At 40.5% G+C, this 22,050-nt stretch overlaps 1 protein-coding gene across 1 annotated transcript in view; it reads right to left on the bottom strand.

Annotated features, from left to right (window-relative positions):
- ATP13A4 (ATPase 13A4) overlaps nucleotides 1-21,567 on the bottom strand; it is a gene marked incomplete at its 5' end in the record, with an annotated part of 32,934 nt that extends 11,367 nt beyond the window's left edge. Inside the window, 18 exons of the mRNA XM_010162658.2 lie at nucleotides 315-478; nucleotides 1,459-1,583; nucleotides 3,319-3,430; nucleotides 4,033-4,186; nucleotides 4,875-4,961; nucleotides 6,336-6,486; nucleotides 7,216-7,277; nucleotides 7,594-7,782; nucleotides 11,051-11,208; nucleotides 11,646-11,816; nucleotides 13,036-13,167; nucleotides 13,814-13,886; nucleotides 14,310-14,444; nucleotides 15,277-15,346; nucleotides 16,221-16,301; nucleotides 16,394-16,464; nucleotides 18,730-18,867; nucleotides 21,394-21,567. Coding sequence (XP_010160960.2) covers nucleotides 315-478; nucleotides 1,459-1,583; nucleotides 3,319-3,430; nucleotides 4,033-4,186; nucleotides 4,875-4,961; nucleotides 6,336-6,486; nucleotides 7,216-7,277; nucleotides 7,594-7,782; nucleotides 11,051-11,208; nucleotides 11,646-11,816; nucleotides 13,036-13,167; nucleotides 13,814-13,886; nucleotides 14,310-14,444; nucleotides 15,277-15,346; nucleotides 16,221-16,301; nucleotides 16,394-16,464; nucleotides 18,730-18,867; nucleotides 21,394-21,567 — 2,247 coding nt within the window. The remainder of the gene's footprint in view (nucleotides 1-314; nucleotides 479-1,458; nucleotides 1,584-3,318; nucleotides 3,431-4,032; nucleotides 4,187-4,874; nucleotides 4,962-6,335; nucleotides 6,487-7,215; nucleotides 7,278-7,593; nucleotides 7,783-11,050; nucleotides 11,209-11,645; nucleotides 11,817-13,035; nucleotides 13,168-13,813; nucleotides 13,887-14,309; nucleotides 14,445-15,276; nucleotides 15,347-16,220; nucleotides 16,302-16,393; nucleotides 16,465-18,729; nucleotides 18,868-21,393) is intronic.
- Between the last annotated feature and the right edge of the window lie 483 nt (nucleotides 21,568-22,050).

The raw sequence follows: 22,050 nt of genomic DNA on the forward strand, positions 1-22,050 counted from the left end.
ATGCCTTAAACTGGCATCAGCTAAGCATGAAGGCTAGAGACAAACCTTTCCTGGGTTTCTGCAAAGTTTTTCTCAAATGTAGCCAGGCAGTTAGCAAAAACATGTTCACAAGATAATATGCTAGGAAGGAAGCTCTAGGGGAGTCCATTTTTATAAAGATCTCTTCTTTTTAAACACTTTTCTACAAGCATGACATGCAGACAATGGTGAATGACTAGTCTCTGTCATACTAGCATAATCTCACTGCATTATTCAAAGCATTCCAGCTTAGTTTGTTTTCCTGCTGCACAACACCTGCTTCATTATATGCTCACCAGGCTTCCGTAATCTTCAGTTTTGTTTTCTTCTAGTGGTTTCCAGGTTATAGATGCTGAAAATGATTCAGGTATTTTGTTTGCTTCCACAAGAATCACTCTGTTCATTGGAGAAATCATCCCAGCATTTTTGGCAACGGTTACAGCCGTCTGAATGTTGTCACCTAGAAAGAACAAAGGGAGCGTTATCTAAAAATTTCTGCAATGAGGAATTGTTTATGAAGGAAACATTAGCCTTTTCCTGAATTCAGAGTTTTCAAATATACCTGCAAGAATCAGTAAGATTTCAGTGTCTGTGCCTAGGAAAGCTTTTTATAAAGATCAAAAATTTGCAGATGAGGTCTGTCTCAATAATTAAACATACTTTCATCTGGAAATGAATTATTTGCATTTTCATCTGGAGGTGAAATATTTTCATCTTCAGCTTGAAGAAATCCAGATGAGGAATGTGCTCCTAGATTATGAGTTTTAGACAAAAAGCAGTAAGGGATTCACCGCTAAGTTGCTGCTAGCATCAACTGGCCTTAGATGGCTTTGGTGTACAATGTGTGCTGAAAGGGGTGAAGCCCAAAAAGACAGTATCTGTGGGACTCCTGGAAAAATGTCTTTGGATCATGGAAAAACAGGGCTTTATCCTATCCAAATCCAAACCAGCCCTTCAAGAAAAAGATGGGATAAATAGGGACTGGTAGACATGAATTACCAGGTGTTATAAGGTTCAGTGATTTGTCCTGGCATCCATGTTCCAACTCTGCTCATTTATGACAACAGGATTTCATGAGGCCTTATAAAAAGGGGAACTTGCATGACATATCTTTGTGCACATCATCTGATCACCTTACCAGGGAGAACACATAGAAAGCATCAGAGGAACAGGAAGGCTCTGATCTGTGGTAAAATTGGGACAGATTACGAGTTAGGTGTCTGACACAGCCTGGTGAAGCTGTCAGGGACATAAGCCTGCATGGTTCAGCTCATGTCATTATTACAACACAGATGCTTCTTGGACTATAATTGTCTGAGATACAAATGTCTGTGGCTTCTCACCAGTGGTGGTGACAAAGCAACAGACTGTTCACTCAAACATCATTGAACTCCCTGTCTGGGCCAGTGGCCACATAAATAATCCACCCTTTTTAGATACCTGTGACCATAACACTCCTGATGCGGGCAGCACTGAGCTCTTCCAGAACAGGCTTTGTCTCCCTCTTTAATCGATTCTCCATTATCAGCAGACCCAGGAATGTCAGATCAGATTCTACCTCCTCCCTAAGAGCAAAGAACAGACAGACAGATTTAATCCTTCTTTTTGCCTTGGGCCTGTTTTTGCATTGAATTTGCTGATAGCCAGTTATAACTGTTAACTATCCCACCTAACTCAAAAGAATTAAAATAACTTGTTAGTTTTCAACAGTCCCAGGCTTTCTATCTTGTGTGGTGCTATTTCAATACCAGCAGGGCTTGCTTCCCACTGGCAGCAAGTGGTGCTGTTTGTGTATGGAGTATCTTAATTGGATTTTTCAGCCATCTATTCTCTTCTTCTCTTGTTCTGAAGAATGAGCTCAGTATATAGCCAGCTTCCAGCTCATGTTTGCTTAATTACCAAATCAAAAAAAGAGCCAATTTTTACATACCTGCTCCACATACCAAGATGAAGCCTGATGGATAAGTTAGACTCTTTTCCATTCATGCATCATCCTTAGCCAGCATGAAAAAGCACCCTGAATTTCCTGCAGGTTTTCCAAACTATGGTGGTCTGATTTGGAAAGTTCAGGCACACTAGTCCTTCTCATTTGAGGACTGTACAACAAGTACAGTCCTCAATGTAGTAAATGTATCTGCTACTCATGACATTAGGATCTGAGCAAACAGCACGTGGGAACTCCAATTCTGTTCTCTTTTCTTTACACCTGTGCTATTGCTTCTTTTACAGTTGAACATATGCAGCTGAGAACAGAATTTGGTAAACAATCCCATCCCCAAGTCATAAACTGGAGGTCTCTCAGGGAGAGAGGTTGACTCTGAAGAGTCTAAAAAAAGAAAAGCTTAAAAACACTTATTTTAGCCACTGTAGTAAAGAGGAGATGATGCCAAACACTTGCACGGCAGTCAGAATAGCTGAGTCAGGTAGTGCCTGACTAGTCACTACTTTCACAGCAGATCTTGTGTTCGACCTCCAGTTTTATTTTTTTCCTGTCAGCATACACATCACACATGCTATAACTGCATACACAACTGCAAAACCTGGGCCCTATCACAGACATTTGCTCATTGGGTTGTATAGGTCTGTTATGACACTGCTCACAAGAATTAAACAAACTTGCACTTTGCCCCAGTGTCATTGGCCCTTCCAGCAAAGCAAAAAGCTCTCTGAAAGAGCAAGTGAGCCCTATCTGGATTAGGACCTGCAGCTAGGAGGGATTTGAGTAAAAGCATATGGATCATGTGTAGATGTTCTTGTGTGAGGCTTGTGGAAAATCAATACCATGGGCACAGCAGAAGAGTTTGCTGCCTTCTCTAGAAACTAAAGAGAGCTAAAGCTAGAAATCTAAAGGATTGGACCAAGACAGCAGCAGAAGGTAGTCTGCTGACTTCGGGCTAGAGAACAGGTGGTATAATGGGGGTCATCTGCTGCCTTTGCTTAATCAAGGAGCCAGGATAACAAAAAAATAGACTTCTCTTCAGCTGAAAGCCTTGATAAATCTGCAATGAGTCTGGTGTACTAGACTTCAGAGTGTACTGGAGTTTTAATTCCTATGTTGATCCAAAGTTAAGAAATGTGTAAGGATTCTGGGCATGTGCTATAAGCATGAGGTAATAAAATCCCCTCTACCAATTCTCAGACAGACCTATATCCAGATTTAAATCAGACTCCCTCTGGCCTAAATTTAACAGAACTCTCTACTACAGCCTTGCTCTTGGCAGGGTGTCATGGTAATGGTACTACGTGAGGCATCACTAACCCATGGCTGAATATGCCTTATAAGAAGCAGTCTAGGCTTACCTTGTTAGATCAGTAGGTTGCTTTCCTGCCTGTAGATATTTATATGCCAGTCCAATGACCCTAAAGCCCCGTGCTGTGTAGAGCAGAAGCTTGCTTTCAAAGTTTGATGGGACTGTGCAAAAGAGGAAAAGACAGTTCATTAGGGCATTTGACTGCTTTCTCATAAAAGGAAGCCTTGGAGCAGGGAAGGTTCCTGTCTCAGAGGGCAGGTATACCTAGAGTCTACCAATAGGCCATGGACATCAAGGAAAGCTACTGAACTGACATTTGCTTGATAAGAAAATCACTGCCTCTCCTCTGTCACTTTGCACTTATGATCCTAAACTATTCTGCAAAAACATACCTTCTTCCAGTGTGTCATGAAGGAGCTGTGCTCTTCTAGCTGCCCTCCCAAGGCTTGGAAAAAAAAAGAAAACTTTTTTGCGTGTATTCTGGACCAGTAGACAACTTTTTCAAATATCTATTCTGGCAGAGACTGTATAACTTGTACAAGATTGGGTACTTGCTTTTATCTCTTAGCAGTCCTTCTTTGCTGAGAAGGGCTGTAGGAGAGCTTAGCCTTAGACTTGGAGCACAACAGAAAGACTCTAACTTTTCCAGCTGAGGTATAGTGTCTTAGACCCAGAAATCTCATTTGGACCTTCCACTTCACTGCACCATCAAAAGTCACTTATACATATGTGTTTCTAGGAAGCATTTATAAATGTTAGTTACCTGTTTCTGCCCTACTTAACATGGCTACCACTTCTGGAGCCCCTTTTGTAAAGACCTGTTGTTCCCCACCAATTTCCTGAGCAATGACAGACATTCTCTGCAAGGCTGAAGAAAATGGAAACTGATGTAAAATGGTAACTCCTTCCACTGGGGCCTAGGAGAAAAGCAAGTGGATTAGATACTGCAGCAACAATTTTAAATTCAGGCCAAGGGATTTTAGGTCTGTTCTTTGGGCCATGGAAAGTAGCTAATCATGTATAACGGGCTGATTTTTCACAGTGGGACAGAAAGGACTGGTATATAAAAAAGAGGTGAAATTTGTACAGAAATAATTAGCTTAAGTAGTAAGAAAAGTTCACTGACAGTTTTAGCAGATTATTAGATGTAATTTACCAAAGGGAACTCACTAGTCGTGGTTCTTTAACAAGACTCTGCTGGGTCTTACACTGGTCTTGCAAAGGGAAAATTGATGTCTGAAAGCACCCCCCTTGGTGTACGTCACCAGTAATGGTCTGACATTAACTGCCAGTCCCAAGTGCTTTTGGAGATCTTCACCACTCAGCTGAGTTTGGATTGAGTCTCGAGCTATCAGGACAGGCAAATTCTTGATCTGGACAATTTGTCATCCAGCATCCCCCTGCTTCTGTGGTGGACAGCAAGTTCCCCCAGGCATCTCTTTTTAATCAGAGACAGCAAGGCAATCTCTCTACAGGCAGGATGAGAAAGACAAAATGTGCAAGACCTGTTTTGGACTAGGACAACCAAGTGCTTCTCTACTGAAAGATAACTCTTACACTAACAGTTTAACTTGATCATGAATGTGAATCCTGCAAATAGCTTACACTGCTGGCTTTAGGCCCAGGTCTAACAACTGTGGCACGTGTGGATCCTTGACCTTCAGTCTGGTGTCCAGTGGAGTCATCTATCACCTGTATATTGAAGGAAAAAAATCTTTTTGATCATAGCACCAGCAGAGCTGAAAGGAACCTCAAGGAATAATTTAGAGCTTTTCCTTCCCTCAAAAAAAGGTATCATCTTTTTCATTCATGAGGAGAGTTTGTCTGACCTCACACTAAATAGCTCCAGTAATGGAAAACCCACTGCCTCCCTTGGCAATCAAATCCAGAGCTTCACCAGCTTCACTAAGATACTGCTGTACTCTTGCACAGCAAATGGATTATGTCCTCTCACTGACCATAAATCCTTTATGCATTACAACCCACTTAAATATGCAAAAATCTTTAGCTATAACATAGACCCAATGGGAAAATAATAAGACTTTGTATTAATGTAGAAAGCACAATCCTCTGCTCCCAAAGCACTCCAAGACTCAGCTGGGTTTTTTAATCACAACATGACTATGAGGAACAAAAATATTTTATGGTGTCAAAGGGCACACGATTATTCATAGAATTATTTAGGTTGGAAAGAACCTGTTTCACGGGAATTATTTAACAGGATTATTCCTGTTTAATTTATAACTTTGACGGGTGTCTGCCTAAGGCTGAGATGGCAAGGTGATGCTCCTGGGGAAAAGCACTCTCTAACTCCTGTCATTACTGGATAGTTTATTCTTTAAAAGTTGGCTATTTTACAAATTTTGCAGATACAAAACAGACAGGTACAGATGTTGTCACACACATAACTAGCTAATCCTGCCCTGAATCTCTTATCTTGCATCAGCAATGGCTTGTGGCTATACCTTGCACCAGGTAATGATGGGCTGTTTTCCTCTTATCTATCTCAGATATGAAACATTTTAGTTTTCATAAATGCCTATTCCCTTCCCCCACAACTGATCAGAGAGTAAACAGCAACACTGATGGCTGTAGGTAATGGGACAGAGACTGAAAATAGTGCTTTCATAGAAGCATGGGATTTCAAATCTGAAGATGGTAGAAATACCTCCACATTCACAGAGCCCTAACAAAGGTCAAAAGCTTGTATCTAGTTCAAAGCTCGCAGAAGTCTGTTATATGCTCTGTAAAAGCAGTCTTAATCTGCATATGTCACACCTGGCAGCAGCCACAGTCAAGAGTTGACACGCCAGTGGGGTTTGCATGATATCCAATACTTCCAGTCAAAGGAGCTAAATACCCATAGTACCTCTAGGTGAAAGCTCTAGGCAGAAACAAGGAGTATTTCTCCAAAAGCCTGAGCATGTGGTCTCTCTTCTAGGTTTTAGCTGTTTTACTTCTGTGTGGGAAGTGGCTATTTGGATGGCAGGACTTGGGACATTTCTCCTTTGTGAGAACACCAAAACTCCCCACCTCTATTTGCACAGCAACAAAGCACAGCTTTACCCAGTTAGTGGCCTCAAACATTTTCACATCCAGTGGATCTCCTTGGATCTTGCCCTCCCAAACAATTAGTGAATGACAGACCACCATTGCTCTGAACACTGGGCCCCAAGGCAGGCTGTGGTCCACTGGGAAGGTGTGAATGTCCTGGAAGCTAACACAAAAAAGAACATAAAAATTATCATCAGAGAACAACAAACAATGTATGACTAACAGAAAAAAAAAATCGTAAGTCAAGGGGCTGTTAAAGTCCTACCCTGTGGTCAGACCACAAGCATGTTTCTGGGGACTTGTCCTCCTCCATGAGCTATTTCTCACACACCAGTTAAAGGTTGGGATACACATGCTCAGAATAGGTGCATTCTGCATAGTTAAGGAGTCTGTTGCGATGGACGGAGGAACAGATTATTATAAAGTATCTTCCTTCTGGCCTGTGTAATGACTCTTGAACAGTGAGGCTGATGTAAGTTTGAGCACTTTTGTGTGTGCATATTTCTGGAAATGTAAATGGGAAAAAACAAGGGCACTGAAGGAACTGAGTGGCAATCTTCTGGGTAACAGTGACTTCCTGTCATAAAGGTTTAGGGCATCACTCCAGCTTTGAGATTTAACCAAACATGTCTACTATGGACAACCCTGCCTGGGCATGCTGTGCCAAGTGCTGGCAACAGTGGCTGCATCTCTTCATGTGGAGCAGGACCCCTGGGATGAGGCAACAAATTCATTTTCCAGAGACTATAGAAATACTGGAAATCTAAACATGGGGAACCTCAAACTGCTGCCTGACATTAATTGTTTTTCAGATTTGTTCATATATGTAGGAGGAGAATCCAGTCACTATCCCACCAAATTTAAGGGCTATTGGTGTGTCAAGGAGCCTTACCAGTTTCTTTCAGAGGGCAGCAAGCCCCAAAGATCCAGGCCATCTTCTGTTAAGGTGCCAGTCTAAGTTAAAATGCACATTTAAATTAACTTTCCCACATGAGAGCTTCAAGAGGAATAAAAAGCGAGACTTATTTTAAGAAGTTACTGTCCAGAAAATGCCAGCATGGTGCAGAGCAAAAGTGCTACCAGCCAATTCCTGGATTCCAATAAAAACAACAATTTACAACAGTGTCTGCTCAAGCAACACAAACTTAAGTATGCAAGATTGATCAGTGTGTTTCTAAAATACAATGGAAATGCTTGATCAAAACCCATATTCTCCCAGCCCTAGCATGGCTCCCATTACTAGTAGGAGTAACCACCACATAGCAATTACTTTGTCAAAGCAGATGAGGTTCAGCTGTCCACATATGTTGATCCTCTGTGGGCTGATGCAGAAGATGCCCTTTTTCTTCAGCCTCCGCTGGGTATAAATGATCCCTGTTGTCAAGGCAGCTGGCAGAGCTGGCGGGACAGCAATAGTTATAACATCCAAAGCCTTCTTCACCACTTCTCCTGCCTCCTCCTGACATAAAACCAAAGGCAGTTATCAGCAAGAGGGTGGCAAGGAGTGCTGTTTGGATTGTATGAGTGTAGCCCTCTTCATCCTTCCTCCCCTCCACTGCAAGTATTTCAGGCCATGCTGTTTTCTGCTCATGGTCCATCACATATTAATCTCCTTAAGAAATTAATTGCTTTGATTTAACCAAAGGCTTTAAGGTTACACCACTGCTAAAGAGCAGCCTCCAGGCCTTCCTTCATTCTCCATGCCAACAAACCTGCCAGGTAGAGCTCACAGTCTCCTCCAAAGCACATGAGTCCAAACATGCCAACTAGGTTATTACACCCTCAGTCAAGCCCAGTTTCCCATGACACAGCACACAAGAATCTGCCATTTATATGGGCATTCATCCAACTGCCTACAGGTATAGCTCTGGTCTCCATGTTAGGGTGACAGGTGAGACACATGGGATGGTGCTGAAAAGGAGGGCAGAATGCATAAGCTAATGATTTCTTCTGACCTTATGTTCTAGGAGTTGTGAAAGGAAATTGCTTTTACCTGCAGGAAGAGACACGGAAGTAAAAGTAATATTTCTAAAAGCAATCTCTAATTCAGGAGCCTAGAGGTCGGTGAAAAACTGACTGCCAGTATGCCAAAAGTTGGCACTGCTATTTTTGACAGTTGATATCACTGCTAAAGGTTTGAATGGATTTCAAATTGGGGTCCCAGAACTAAGACACTGCAAACTAAAGCCAATTTGCTGTTCAGAAGGATCCGCAAACCGTCATAGAGTTCTATTATTACTTGGGATTTTGACCTTAAATCATGTTGCATTTAATGTGCTGAATTTCCATCATGTTCTCACTCCCCCTTCATTGATATTGTTTCAGATCACAGAGGGCACCAGTTTGATAACATTTTTATATCTATTTTATGCTAGAATGAAGCACTTGCCACCTTTAGATAAATACACTCACAGAAGAGAAAGTATTTAGTATATCATGCAACTGAATCTTACACCAGTCTGACAGGGCAGTTTCAGCTGCTGTGATAACATCAGCATGTATTTTACATATTAGAGGGGGTAAGTTAAACAAAAAACCAAGAAAAAACTGCAAAGCAGACACCAGGTACGTCCTTAAACACACTTTCTTTTATATCCCAAGGGGAATTAATCTTCTGAGCCAACTGATTGTAGATTATACCAAAGGAGAAAAATTATTCAAAAGCTGAATTCCAGAATCAATCTTGCAACTCAGGACTTGGACTTTACATTGGCAGATAATTATTAAAGCAGGAAATTATTTCTATAAAGTGTCTGAAAGAGTTCTAAAGCAATGAGGATTTAAAAATTGCAGAACTACTGTTTACAGTGTACAACTATTTCTTACATTGATATTGATGCATGAGAACAAGTGAACTCTTTTTAAAAGGGTTTGAGACAAACCCTCTAGAGATTTAAGAGACCAATATGGTAGGCCCTTAGGTGCACTAATAGGCCTTAATTACTCTCACTAGCCTCACCTCCACCCACACCCCCTGCTTATGGGTTCAGGAGCTCCATTTAAGCTCAGGCCTGGGCCTTCAGTCATTGTCTGAGCCATGTTGTAGGTGTACCTGCCTCTAGCACTGTCTCCTGGATGGACATCTTTGGACATACGTTTCAGCCTTGCCCCTTGTCCTCATCTCCTTCTGCTTCTGATTGGTCTGCCTGGATTATTTACCAGTTTGCCTTGCCTGGGACAATTGGTGGCCTGTTACCAGCACCCAGCTCTCTCCTGTTCAGATGCTGTGTGACTGTGCCTTGGTCACTGAGAGCACTACCTGTGCTCTGGTCACCCTTGGCTCTTGGCTTGCCTTCTTCAAGGGAATAGCTGGCCCTTGCTGCTTTCTGACACAGTAAGTCTTTAGTTCTACATTGAGAAACTTGATTAAAATTATAATACAGAATTAATTGATCCTTGATGTGTATGGCACATTAGAGAAGAGCTAATGCAGTCTTCACCATGGGAATTAATACCCCATAAACCTCCTGGAGAACTCTGGAAAAAATCAGTGGAGATGTGGATGACTCAGCTGATACTGGATAGTTGGCTTTACAAAAGTTATTTCCTAAAAGCTCTCAAGGATATTAAGCTGAGTGATAACTAAGTGAAGGTTATCCCCCTTCCACCCCTGCCACCAAGTGACTATACAAAGATATGAAAAAAAAAAAAGGCAGAAGAAAATGGGGAGTTCTTGGTAACATGAATAAATTTCAGGGATCTGTGTTTACACCTGTACTGTTCAGGGCTCTGTAACATGGAAGAAAGGTGGCTGAAGGGGTGGCCAGTGATCTCTAAATCATGAATAGCACAGGAAACATCAAACAGAAAGCGGCTATTTGCTACTTCTCTAAAACAAAAATCTACAGTGCCTTCAGTAATTTAGACAGCAGCTTTAAAAACATTTTTATGCAGTACATAATGAAACTGTGGGAATTACTGCCATACGTGCTGTCAAGTCCAAGGCATAAATGAATTCAGAAATATATTAGATCACACTCTGGGAGAATTTCAGTGGCTATTCTAGCTAGATGATCTACATACAAAAAACAGCTTACTGAAGTGTTAAAACTTTCTTTTCAAGAAGTTACAAGACTATTGCTGGGAAGAATTGTTCTATACTTGCCCTACTTCCTAACCAGTTTCTATAAGCATTTGTTACTAGTTACTCTCAGAGACAGTGGACAGGGATAGACAGGTCTTTGATCCAAACTGAAGTTTTTGGAAACCTGCCTTTTCACAATGACACATCAGTCTGTGTCCCATTTAACACGACTCACTTGTGATTTTTCTAGTAATGTACAAAAAGTGCCACCAAAACATCTGTAAAAGGTACTTGAAGAGTGCTAAGCTCTTGGGATCTCCTATTTTCAGAGCTCTAGAAAGCATTATGCTAATTACATGCATTGAAAATTACATGTATGAGCAAGCACAGGGCAGGCAACACACAAACGGAGGCAGCTGGCATACAGAAGGCTGCTGATAAGACATGCAGTGCTTGCAAAGGATTTACTAAGACCTCAGAAGAAATGACTATTGGGAAACTGGGTTTTGCCACCTTGGAATTGATTGTATGAGAGCTTGTGTACTGTCACAAATTCAATTACATTGTAAAATGGCCTCATATACTAAGGCAAAAAGGAGCGAGACAAGGACTATATTTTTATATATAATTGTATATGAAGCCATATACATACACAAATATTTTGAAACTGGGTGTGACCATTTCTCCTGCATTAGTAACTCACCCCATTAAGTGCAAATATACACACTGTGTAGATCATTCCAATGGCTGCAAATGCTATGAGGCACATCAGAAAACGGAGGGCGTCTCTGTACAGCTTGAAGTTCATGGGTTTAGGGTAGAGAATGGACCTCACCAGATCCCCTTTGGCTGTGTTGAAGCCTGGAAAGACAAACTAAAATCATTCCAAGAGGAAAACATTTCCAAAAGTTCTCTACAAGGAATCGAGGGCTTTAAAATGACTCATATTTTCTGTAACTTAACAAAGAAAGCCCAGATCTTTCATGCCAGTGTATGTGACCTACTCTGCAGAATACAGAAAAAAGTTATTTTTGTCTTAAGGAGGAGGATTTTTTCAATGTCTTAGAAGCAAAACAAAATTCTTCTTTATAATCATATGCTGGTAGTTTTTGTAAAAGTTATGACAAGCAAATGGGAACAATGCATGATAGCTTAGCCCAGCCCAGGATATTGATTTTCCAACTGACTGTTGTGAATTTGGATTAATAACTTCAACTTAATATGACTAGGGATATTAAGTCAGACTATTCCAGTAAGAAAAAATAAGAAAGGAAAAGCAAACTGAAGTGTTGACTGACCAGTCCGCAGCACCACAGCTTTCACTACTTCTCTGTCATCTGCCTTGGTCTGTATGACCTCTGTTCCACAGAAGAGGACATGTTTTTTGTAATCTTCTGCACAGTACATTCTCCAGGGCTTGAAGTTATCAGCTTGCGGTAAGTGGGTCTTTGTTACCGGAATACTTTCCCCTAGGGAAGATTATCTCAGATGAGGAAAACTGCAGTACACCTTAAAATCAGCCTGCTGACTTTCAAGTAAGTACAGTATCTAGATGTCTAGATGGTAAGTTAAAGATATTTACTAGAGAAAACTAGTTTAGAGAAATGTTACTTTTACATTGTTACATCTTCAGAGTGAATAAAAGTTTGAAGCCTAGCAAGCAAACAGACTCTGCCAGAGAAATGCTCTTTTTTGCACCAGTACAACATCTTTGTTTAGATCTGAGAACTGAAAGGAGTCCAAGGACTCCGAACCCTGACTGTATATATACAGACCTGAAAAGAGACCTGAACTGGTGTTGCATGACTCCACTTGATGGCTACAAGTTGTTTACCTAGTTTGAACCTCATGTACAGGTCACTACACTATTCCCTTGGGCAGATTAAACATGACATTGCCTATTTCCCCTTCCTAGGGGGGGAGAGCCTTTAGCTCAATGCTTGACAGCTGACAAATATCCTATTTATGTCAGAGCAGATACACTAATGTGAAGCAGAAGAAATACTTTCAGATAGCTGAAGCTTCCTAAATGAAAGGGGTTTCTGGAATTTCTCATTTACATGAAATTTCAGAACTGTGGGTTTCAGTTTGATTCAGGCCAAGACCAAATTTAAAGACAAGAAACAGGAGAGTGAACATCTCTTGCACCAAAAATCCTGCTTTGCGGTGAACTCTCCCCCCTGGTGTGTCCTCCACTGCTATCACATGAACTAAGTGTCCGGAGGGCTAGACAGACACTCCAGCAGGTTGGAGATGTTGCAGCGATCAGGGACAAGGCATTCAGAGTGACCAAGAGAAACCACTACTGAGTGGACTGCAGGCCCTATCTGGGAACAGCTTTGCTCCATATCTACTGTTTCTTCTCCCATCCTGCTCACTTCTCTTCACTGTCTACTCTTTCCTTTCTAATCAGAGGATGCCTTCCTAAATTCTGCACCCCTGAAAGGAAGAAAACGATGGACTGCCCTTCCTAAAGTCCATCTTGCCTATCTAGATAAGCTGGGGCTAACTACAATTCAATTTTTATTACAGCAAACATCTGAAAAGCTAGCTATTGTTCTAGGCTAGCTACGAACTATCTCATAGTAAGGCTGATACATGATAACACTGTGTCACAGCCTGTGTCACTGGCTGAAGCCATAGGGCTGATGATGATGTGATGGTAAACCTGGGAGGGATAAGCTGTACCTGTCAGCATGCTTTCGTTTACAATGCACTGCCCGCTGATCAGGATGGCATCACAAGGCAAAAGAGTTTTGCCTTCTTTCAAAACCAGTGTATCTCCAGGAACAAGATGGTGTGATTCCAGCTCTTGGAAACCTGTAGGTGACATGTAATACAAACTTTGTGCTTCATATATTTCTCTGTGGTAAGGGGAAAAAATACAAGGAACTACCAGCTGAATAGATTGTTACTTCTTTATAATGGCTGATAAACAAAGGACCACAAGCAGGACCTAAGAATACAACCTCCAATATTTAGAAAAGCCTAGGCATCGGTTCAAACTGCAGAATTGCTTCTTAACTCCCCAGAGAGCCCAACCAATGGTTATTGTTCCAATGTGCTGACCTAACTGAAGAAGCTTGCGTCTACCTTTCTTTGATTCCACTTTTATGGATTGTGCTCTAAATACCACGGCAATGAACAGACTTTGCATGGAGCAATTAGGTGGACTCAAAGACATTTAATTGCTATGTGTTTGGCGTTGTCATCACTGCTTTAAGAAAAATTACATAATTTTTCTGATCATTTTTTGTAAGGCTGAGCTCAAACAGTTATGAATATGACTGATGTGCCACAACATACTTCTAGGTCAAATTAACTCAATCTGCAGAAGCTAGTTAACTGAGCTGAGAGACAGAAGAGGAAACTGCTCTAGAAAGAATTTGATACTATTCATTCTGGGGTTTGATATAAAGTGCTACAAATATGAAACACATTGAAGAAAAAAGTGTAGAGGAGTCACCTTCCTTATTTCTGCAGACAGTGACCTTGATGTTGTTATGAGACTCAACCAGTCTGTGCAGTTTAACCGATTGCTATAAATTAAAGGAGAACACACAAAAGTGTTACATCTTATTTATATGATGCAATTCATCCACTAACAATTATTTACTTTTGTTATTTGCAGTTATGAGAGCTCTCATAACCTGGGGTCTGGCCCTGCCAGGAACTATATAGTCATACAGAGAAAGAAATTCCCCACCCTAATTATGGAGAAGATATAACAAAAGGTTACAAAGTGAAGCACTAGAATGGGGAAGGGAGAATATGGGTAAAGACCCACATAGAGATTATGATAACTAGGAAGCCAGGCCACTGCACCTGCTACCACACAACATCATGAGAATAAACCTCTGAGTAACTCTCATAGCACTGTACATGTGCATGTTGTAACATCCTGGCCTTTCCCCAGACATTAGAAATAAAACCTCCTTGTGGAACAAGGTGGGGTGTCTCACCTGTCTAAGATCATATACAGTCAAAAAAATCGAGAGGAGAGACATGATTATGATGGCAGTGGCATACTCCGTGTAATCTTCAGCAAACCACAGACACACACTGAACAGCTGGAACACGTAAAATGGATTTAAGACCTGTTTGGAGAGAGAGCAATACTCAAGAGCTGGCCACATTTAAATGGCTCCAGTATACCCACCCAGTCCATCCTGTTGGAAATAGGCTGGAATAAAAGCTATTAAGTGTTGTGTCTCCCGACTAACTTTCTAATTTTGTTAGCAGTGGCTTCAGTCTCATCAGATTGGACCATCTCCATCTGACAAAAGGGCCAAATAATCTCGACCAATAGGATGTTATTTGGGATGTGAATGGCTCAGCACAAGCCTTGTTTTGCTTGCTTCTTTACAAGAGATGTAACAAAGGAGAGAGAAGAGCAGGTTGTGCCATCAAGGATGGAGCTCACACACCACAGGAACATCTCCACAAACACTCTGTCTAGGTGATATATAGATAGTTCCAGTTCTATATGTCCAGAAAAAGATACTAGTACTTTACATGATGCTGTGCCCAGAATCATGAACTCATTGGATCGCTCTGCAGCTGTAGGTATATACCAGCTACTGCTGTTCACTTAATCTCTGCTGATTAAGCAACAGCCTTTGCCTGGAAGGTTTGATTTCTAGTGCAGCTTGTAAACATTCACTGACCCTTGTAAGGCCAACAGAATGAGCTCCCAGAACACATATACATACAAATACCAAGCAGCTATACAGGCATGGGGATGGAGGATCAGGAACAATGGAGAATAAATTAAATTATGGTGATTTCATTAACAGCTTTAAACAGGATTTGAAAAAAGGAGAGTGCTTAATGAGTGAACACTGGGAAGCTAATTCAGACATAGAATCCATTATATGCACATTCTGCCTCCTCAAGTAGCCTAGAATAAAAGCAACAGAAATGCTTAACCTCTTTGATGAGCAGTTTCCAAATAGGGATCACTGGAACATCAATAGTGTTTGGCCCACATATAACTCTCCTGTATGGGATAAAGATACATCACTTAGAGATAAAATAGTGACAATGCAGCTCACTCAAGAAGCTGCAGCTTTCAACAGTCCTGAGAGCTTGTATCGATCCCAGTTTAAAGGCTGTGAGGATCTTTCTCCAAGAAAAAGATAAAAAATTAAATGCCCCTACAGTGCTTATGTCAGAAAAGACAACTGTACCAGTGAAATCTACTCAGACAAGAGGTGTAACACTGCCTTTAAGGCAAACGTTTCCATCACACAAAAATTTCTTTGAAGCACCATAAACAAAGGAATTCTGCACCTAAAACTCAGTGATCTAAAACCAAATACTTTTGCATAAAGTTAAGGGTGATTTGAACGTAAAATTTAACATAAGCTAAGGTCAGGAGCTAGATTTTCAGTATTAATCAACTGAAGATCATTTCTTTATGTAGCAGTTTCAGGAACACCTATTCTGTAAATTGTCTAATGATACAGTAGTTTGTGATAACAAATTAAATGACCAGAACTAATTGATTTAGAAGTCCAACACAATTACATGGACTGAAGAAGCACACACACACACACACACACCTTATCTGCACTGTCTCATGGAGACTTTCTCTTACCCCAAATAAGAACTGCTTAGAGTTAGTTACAGGACATAGTTATTTCCTGATTGAGAACAATAACAGTGATGCATACTGAGACATTTCAAAAACTTTGACAAGGAATACACAACATTCTCTAGCCCTTTTCATTCAATTTTTCATGCATGGCTATTTCATCTAAAATTATGTGCATTTTAATGGATACAAAAGAAACTCACAGAAAGTGCACCAACAGCAGTGAATTTACATCTCTGAAATCCATATGCTGAGTACTTGTATTTTAATTGTGTACCTGACATTCTGTTCATAGCAGGTGAGACCAGAACCAAATTTGGCATGTATAGCTGAGCAAGTGTGGTGGTCTTCTAGGACTCTAAAATATAAAGGGAAGGTTTTCCTTAAGACATTATTCACAAAGAAGCTTGACTTCCCCTGAGAGTTGTGTTACCAGGGCATTGAACTCACCCAACCTTCTGGAACTGTTTTTCAAAGATATTCCAAACATAGCGAATTTTTTGTACTTGGATACTTTTCACCTGCAAAACAAAACAGGGACAACAATATATGCAACACTGTAAACAAAAACACTCCTAGGCCTGCTCACAGATCTCAGCTAGGAATCCTCACTGGGGTCAGGCACAGATAAAGCAAACTATATAGGGGACAAAGAGGGAGAGAAAACAGGACTGCATATGCTATCTAGTTATGTTCTAGAGTGGGTTCTCCACCTCAGTGCAGGTTCCAGTGAGCTTTACACATCTTCAGGCCAAGCAAGTACACAGCAGCATTCTTCTCTCCCCATTTTGTGCAGCAAGGAAACAATCCTCACTCTCATTTCACAGAACTAAGGGAAGAGATCACTGATGCAGTGCTGGGTATGCAGGCAGTTGTGAAAACCCATGTAGAGTCAACAACTCCCTTACTTTCTGTCTGGCTTTGATGAAAGCAGGGGGCTTTGGGCAGTTTGCACGCATAGTACTGAGTCCTTCCGCTGAAGAGATATGTCAACCAACAAGAAAGGTCATCCCAGGATACTTCCTGAGTCACTGCTATTGCTAAGCCCTTGCAGAGCAGTTACCCATTAGGAACACACACTGCCATTTATAACCTGCAAAAGGAGTCTGTCCTGTCCTGCACAACTATAACGAAGCCTATTAGAGATAATAGTGCTTTATATCAGCTGGAAGAAGGCAAGGCTATACACCTATACACATAGGCAATAAAGAAATCAGCTCTAGGGGACCCTCCATACCCAGTGCAATAAGCATTATTGTAGGCCAATGAAATCTATACTCAGCTCACACACTGACTCAAAATGGAGCTATAACTGCAGCCTTTAACCTAACAAGAGGTCTGTAGATAGGATTTCATGCAACAGGAGTTGCAATATTTGTAATGCTAAAAACTGGAGTGGGAAACAAGGGACACAACTCACTGCTGGAACAGGTCCTTGGATAGCTCTTGGGCACTACACATTACTCTGTGGACTTAGGTACCTTAAACAGCAAAAAGGTTTTATAATTTATATAAGCAGAGGCTTTTGAATTGGTAGTGAAGGATTAAACTATTTGCTCTTTGCTGCTTTGAAATTTGTTCTCTTCTATCTAGATGTTTGGATTGATATGAAAATGTTGTTCAAAGGGCCTATTATTTGAGGGCTATATTGGGCTTCTTTACGTTACTAATTCAATCCTCTGAAGAATGTTACAAACCAGTCTTCACTTTCACACTGTGCCAGTCGATTAAACTAGCTGGAACTAAACTTTCTTACGTACATTAATATATACCTGCACAAAACAGCAGTAACAGCAACAGCTTTACTCAGTTAAAGTTAGATTTATAATGAAAATATCTACTAAAAATTGCTGTAGATATAAAAATAAATAATAAGAAGTTAGAAATCTATTTCCTGGAAGAGAATACAGCTCTTTTATGAGTTCCCCAGTGCAGTGACCTAGTATCTATAAACAAGAGCCAGATATTAGCAAATGTACCATTGCATTTCTTTTGCTCACACTAAGTTAACGTGTAATGCTAAGTAAGACATATAACTGAACTGTCTGGTACTTGTTCTAAAATGGGGATAATTATTTTTACTCAACTCATGAGGGACCTTGTAATCTGCGTGGATCAATTAATCGTCTATCTTCTCCCCAGCACCTCACTGGGATCTTAAAGATATGGAACTTGCAAAGACCAGGATATATTTTTGCAGGAACAGTCAACAGTGCAAGACCTGACTCCAGCAAATGTAATTTAAAGCACAAATTGGTGCATACAAAGGCCAGAAAAAAAAATGTGTTTCAGGCCCTCCTTGATGAAACATTTCTGATGCAATTCTGCCTAGGCACTTTTCCATTCTGTTCCCCTTCAGCTGCATTCACGTTTCAGCTGTTTTCATGTTACTGTGGGAGCTGTGATGTTTGATTCCTCACAGTTTCCCTTCAGACATAGAGCCACCCTTAAATTCCTTGATTCCTATGCCAGGAATGAGTTTGTGATCTGGACCTCTGATTCTTCACTACCAACCCCAGTGTCTTGAAACTCTCCTACTTATAATGTACATCTTCTCTCAGGAGTAGTGAGGATTCTGTTTTCACAACTCACCTCAGAGTAAGAGAGGATTTTTACAGAGGTGAGTACAGTTCTCCAAAATCTCTAGCTTGTTTTTCCACAACTCACTGTGTTCATCAAGCTGCAAGTTTCTTAGCTGGATATGTTTCACAGCTCACTTTCACTCTATGAAGCATGGTTGAGATTTGCTATCATCTCCCAGATGCTGCAGGGAATACTTTACTTACTTGCAAACTCGGCTTCATTATGGCTTTGCTAAAGATTGAGTCTTCCTCAGCAGTGGCTGGATAATCTGATCTACTTTTGATAAGTGCAGACACAGAGATCCATGTCACAGTCTTACGAGAATAAATCCGAAATTCATCCTAAATGAATATAAAAGAGAAGTGTCACCATTTCTCTCAAAATCAGACCAAACTCACTATCACCTTGGAGTAAATGCTTACAGGAAGCCTTTCTAGAGCACTGCTCCAGCTTTTTTAAAGAACTAACCAACAGGGGCCTCCCAGCACCTGTAACTGAACAATAAATCAACAGAATTGGAGCAGAACCACGGTCCTGTCAAAATGTGAGTACTGCAAATAATTCACTGACCACAGGTCTGGTGCTTGGCTGATAAGTATGGAATGTGAACAATCAGATCATGATCTAGAACAGGCAAACAGTACAGGACAATGTGAGATGCAGTGACCATTCTGTAAAGGGAAGATCAAAAGGAACATAGTGCTGTATTGCAAAATGGATGTTTAGTGCCATTACCTTTTCATAGTCATTCCTGTGTTAACACTTCATTAGAACAAGTGTGTTAGCACCGTGCCTCCCTTACAGTGCCTTAGACAAGCTTCTGCCACAAACCGAGTGCACAATCTTGCTATTTTTTATAAAAACAAGTTCAACACCGGAACTGCCGGATAACTAGCGTTGGTAGTACAGTCTTAGAGATTAGAGCAACTACTGTAATAAGTACCCTCATGTTAAGTTTCAGTCCCAAACACTGAACCACAGGTATTAAAGTCAACTATGAGAAGACTTATATTCAGTGTGTGAGCAGTTTGGCAGGTGGAAAAACCTGATTACCTCATCCAGCTAGGTTCTGAAAGCACAGTTATTAAACTTAATTTGGAAATGACAACAGAAAAAAAAAGATTTTGTACCAAATATGAGTCCTTTTAAATAATTTAAGGGTTCAAAAAGGAACTTTAATAATGTTTATGTACGTTATTTGTGCACTTTTATTCTTAAACTGGTATTTTGAGTTGAATAACATTTATTTTCTGATATTTATCTTTAATTTAAATTTCAGAATTAGTAGACATTGGGATGCAGATTGAGATGGGAAGCAGTGAATAACACAGGTGCTCATTATTTGAACTAAAATGAGTCAAAATTCAGTAACAAAACTGAGTTAATAAGCTCTTATATTGCAATTGCAGAGATGGGGATGAATTATGAATGATGGTTTTACGTGAAGCAAAAGAGAATTCCAAGGATCAAGCTGATGAGATGACTTGTACCCTCATTACCAGTAGCCATCACATTTGAGAACTGACATAATCAGAATGCAGGGAAAAAAACAAAACTGGCATTTTAATACAAAGAACTATGAAAGAAATCTGAAATTGTCAAATGCTGAGAGCACACTTTGAGAGAGCTTCTTGATAAAAAGAACATACAATATGATTCAACTCTTGTTAAATTACATAAAGGATCATTTAAAAACTCATTTATTTGAAAAGTGCTTGGCATGGCAAATCCATTTAAAATTACACACAAGAATAAGTAATTAAAAATACAAACTGAACTGAAGATTAAAAAGGGAAATTAAAGTTAATATGCTTCTTTATTTAAAAAATACATACTCCTAGCCTATTAGGATGCAGATTGTTTCAATATAAAATATTCAACAGGCAAGTCTGTGATTTTCAAAACCCAAGATTTTAACTGCATGTTGCTCTGCTCATTTACACAGGCAGCTCAAATACAGTGGTAGCAAGTGATCCATTTTGCAGTTGCACATTTTGCAAATGCCATTGTTCAGGAATCTTTGAAGCAGAACAAATCAAACTTCTGGAAGTAAACCAACCCTGCCAGCTCCTGGAGTATTCAGGCTCAGCTGGGATTCAGAGTCAAGTCTCAGTTTGTTTCTTTTAGTGTTGCAGTGGCTTGCATGAAATTAAATCAGAGTTTTTGTATACTGCAGTGCTTCAGTACAGTCCTCAACAGATAAAAATCTGTATTAGGAAACTACAAGCAAAACATAACAGCCCCAAAAGCACTAACTGCAGGACTGTGGGCTTATTGGACATGGGGAATGGCTGATGGAAAATGGAAATATACTGCCAAGAAAACATGCAGTCTAAGCTTGCCCTCTTCCTTATACTGATCCCTCATCATGTGCTGTTGGACACTGCTGGGGACAGAGCGAGAAAAAACTTTGGTTTGGCCCAAATTTGGTTTGGCTAAATTTTGGCAGAGAGGGGCAGCTTCACCAGGGCTGCCAAGTGAGGGAAAAATGATCTGCTGGACACTGCTAATCAAACAGATGCTTTAAAATCTGGAGCACAAATCTGCAATGTAGAAAGCACAGGGACAGGGAGAGGAGGAAGGATTGAGAAAATAATACAGTCTTGAAACCATAGCTATTACAGGGTTTTTCACCCCCATTTCTTTCCACTTGTTGTCTGATCAGCTGTTACCCTCTATTCCAATCATCATCTTACACATGAATTGTGGAATACTTGAGCATTCTTTAGATCGATGATGTCAAACACAAGATATCAGAGGAAATCAGCAATGTAAGAGATTTCAGCTAACTAGATTCCTTCCAATTAACTCATCTTCCAATTAACTCCATACTAGGGACTAATTTAAAGAGTAAAGTAGGCACCTACTGTTGTTCTGAGCAGAACAACATCTGCTTCTTCCAAGCTGCAGCGGATGCAGTTTGCCCACACATTCCACTCTGGCTTCCAGTAAAACAGCAGCAGCAGAGCCCCACAGGATAAGATGTATCCAGCAATGCACAAGGCCTTTTGGCAGCCTTGGGTTTTGTAGCCAAAAATCTCCTGTACAGCAAAGACAAGGAAAAAATCATTACTATTTCTCTTAAAGAAACACCCAGAATACTACAGTTTCCCATCAACCACTGCTCTCCCATAGGTACTGGTTTTTATCGTACTGTGAAAAATACAAGTCTCAGAACTTGCATTTGGCTTCTTTATGTGTCCTAAACATGACTAGAAAAAAACTTGCATGTTCCACAGAATTTTTCATCCACCTTCACAAAATCGGAATTGCTGGTCTGACCAAAGCTCTAAAATAGTTTTATGTAGTTGTGAAACTCAGCATGAGATGCTGTTATGTGTGTATGAGCTAGAATGACATCAAAATACAGAGGCCCTAACCTTCAGGCCCCAGTTTAGGAACACAGATTTGCCTTATCAGCTTTTCTAAGGTCCCCGGGTGAGACAGCTGAAGAACTTGAGTATGTCTGCACTCAGGGATGGAACGCTGCAGACCCACTGCAGCAGCTGAGGCAGTGCCTGCTT

The sequence above is a fragment of the Antrostomus carolinensis genome, unplaced genomic scaffold, assembly GCF_000700745.2.
Source record: "Antrostomus carolinensis isolate BGI_N321 unplaced genomic scaffold, ASM70074v2 scaffold13732, whole genome shotgun sequence".
Lineage (NCBI taxonomy): Eukaryota > Metazoa > Chordata > Aves > Caprimulgiformes > Caprimulgidae > Antrostomus > Antrostomus carolinensis.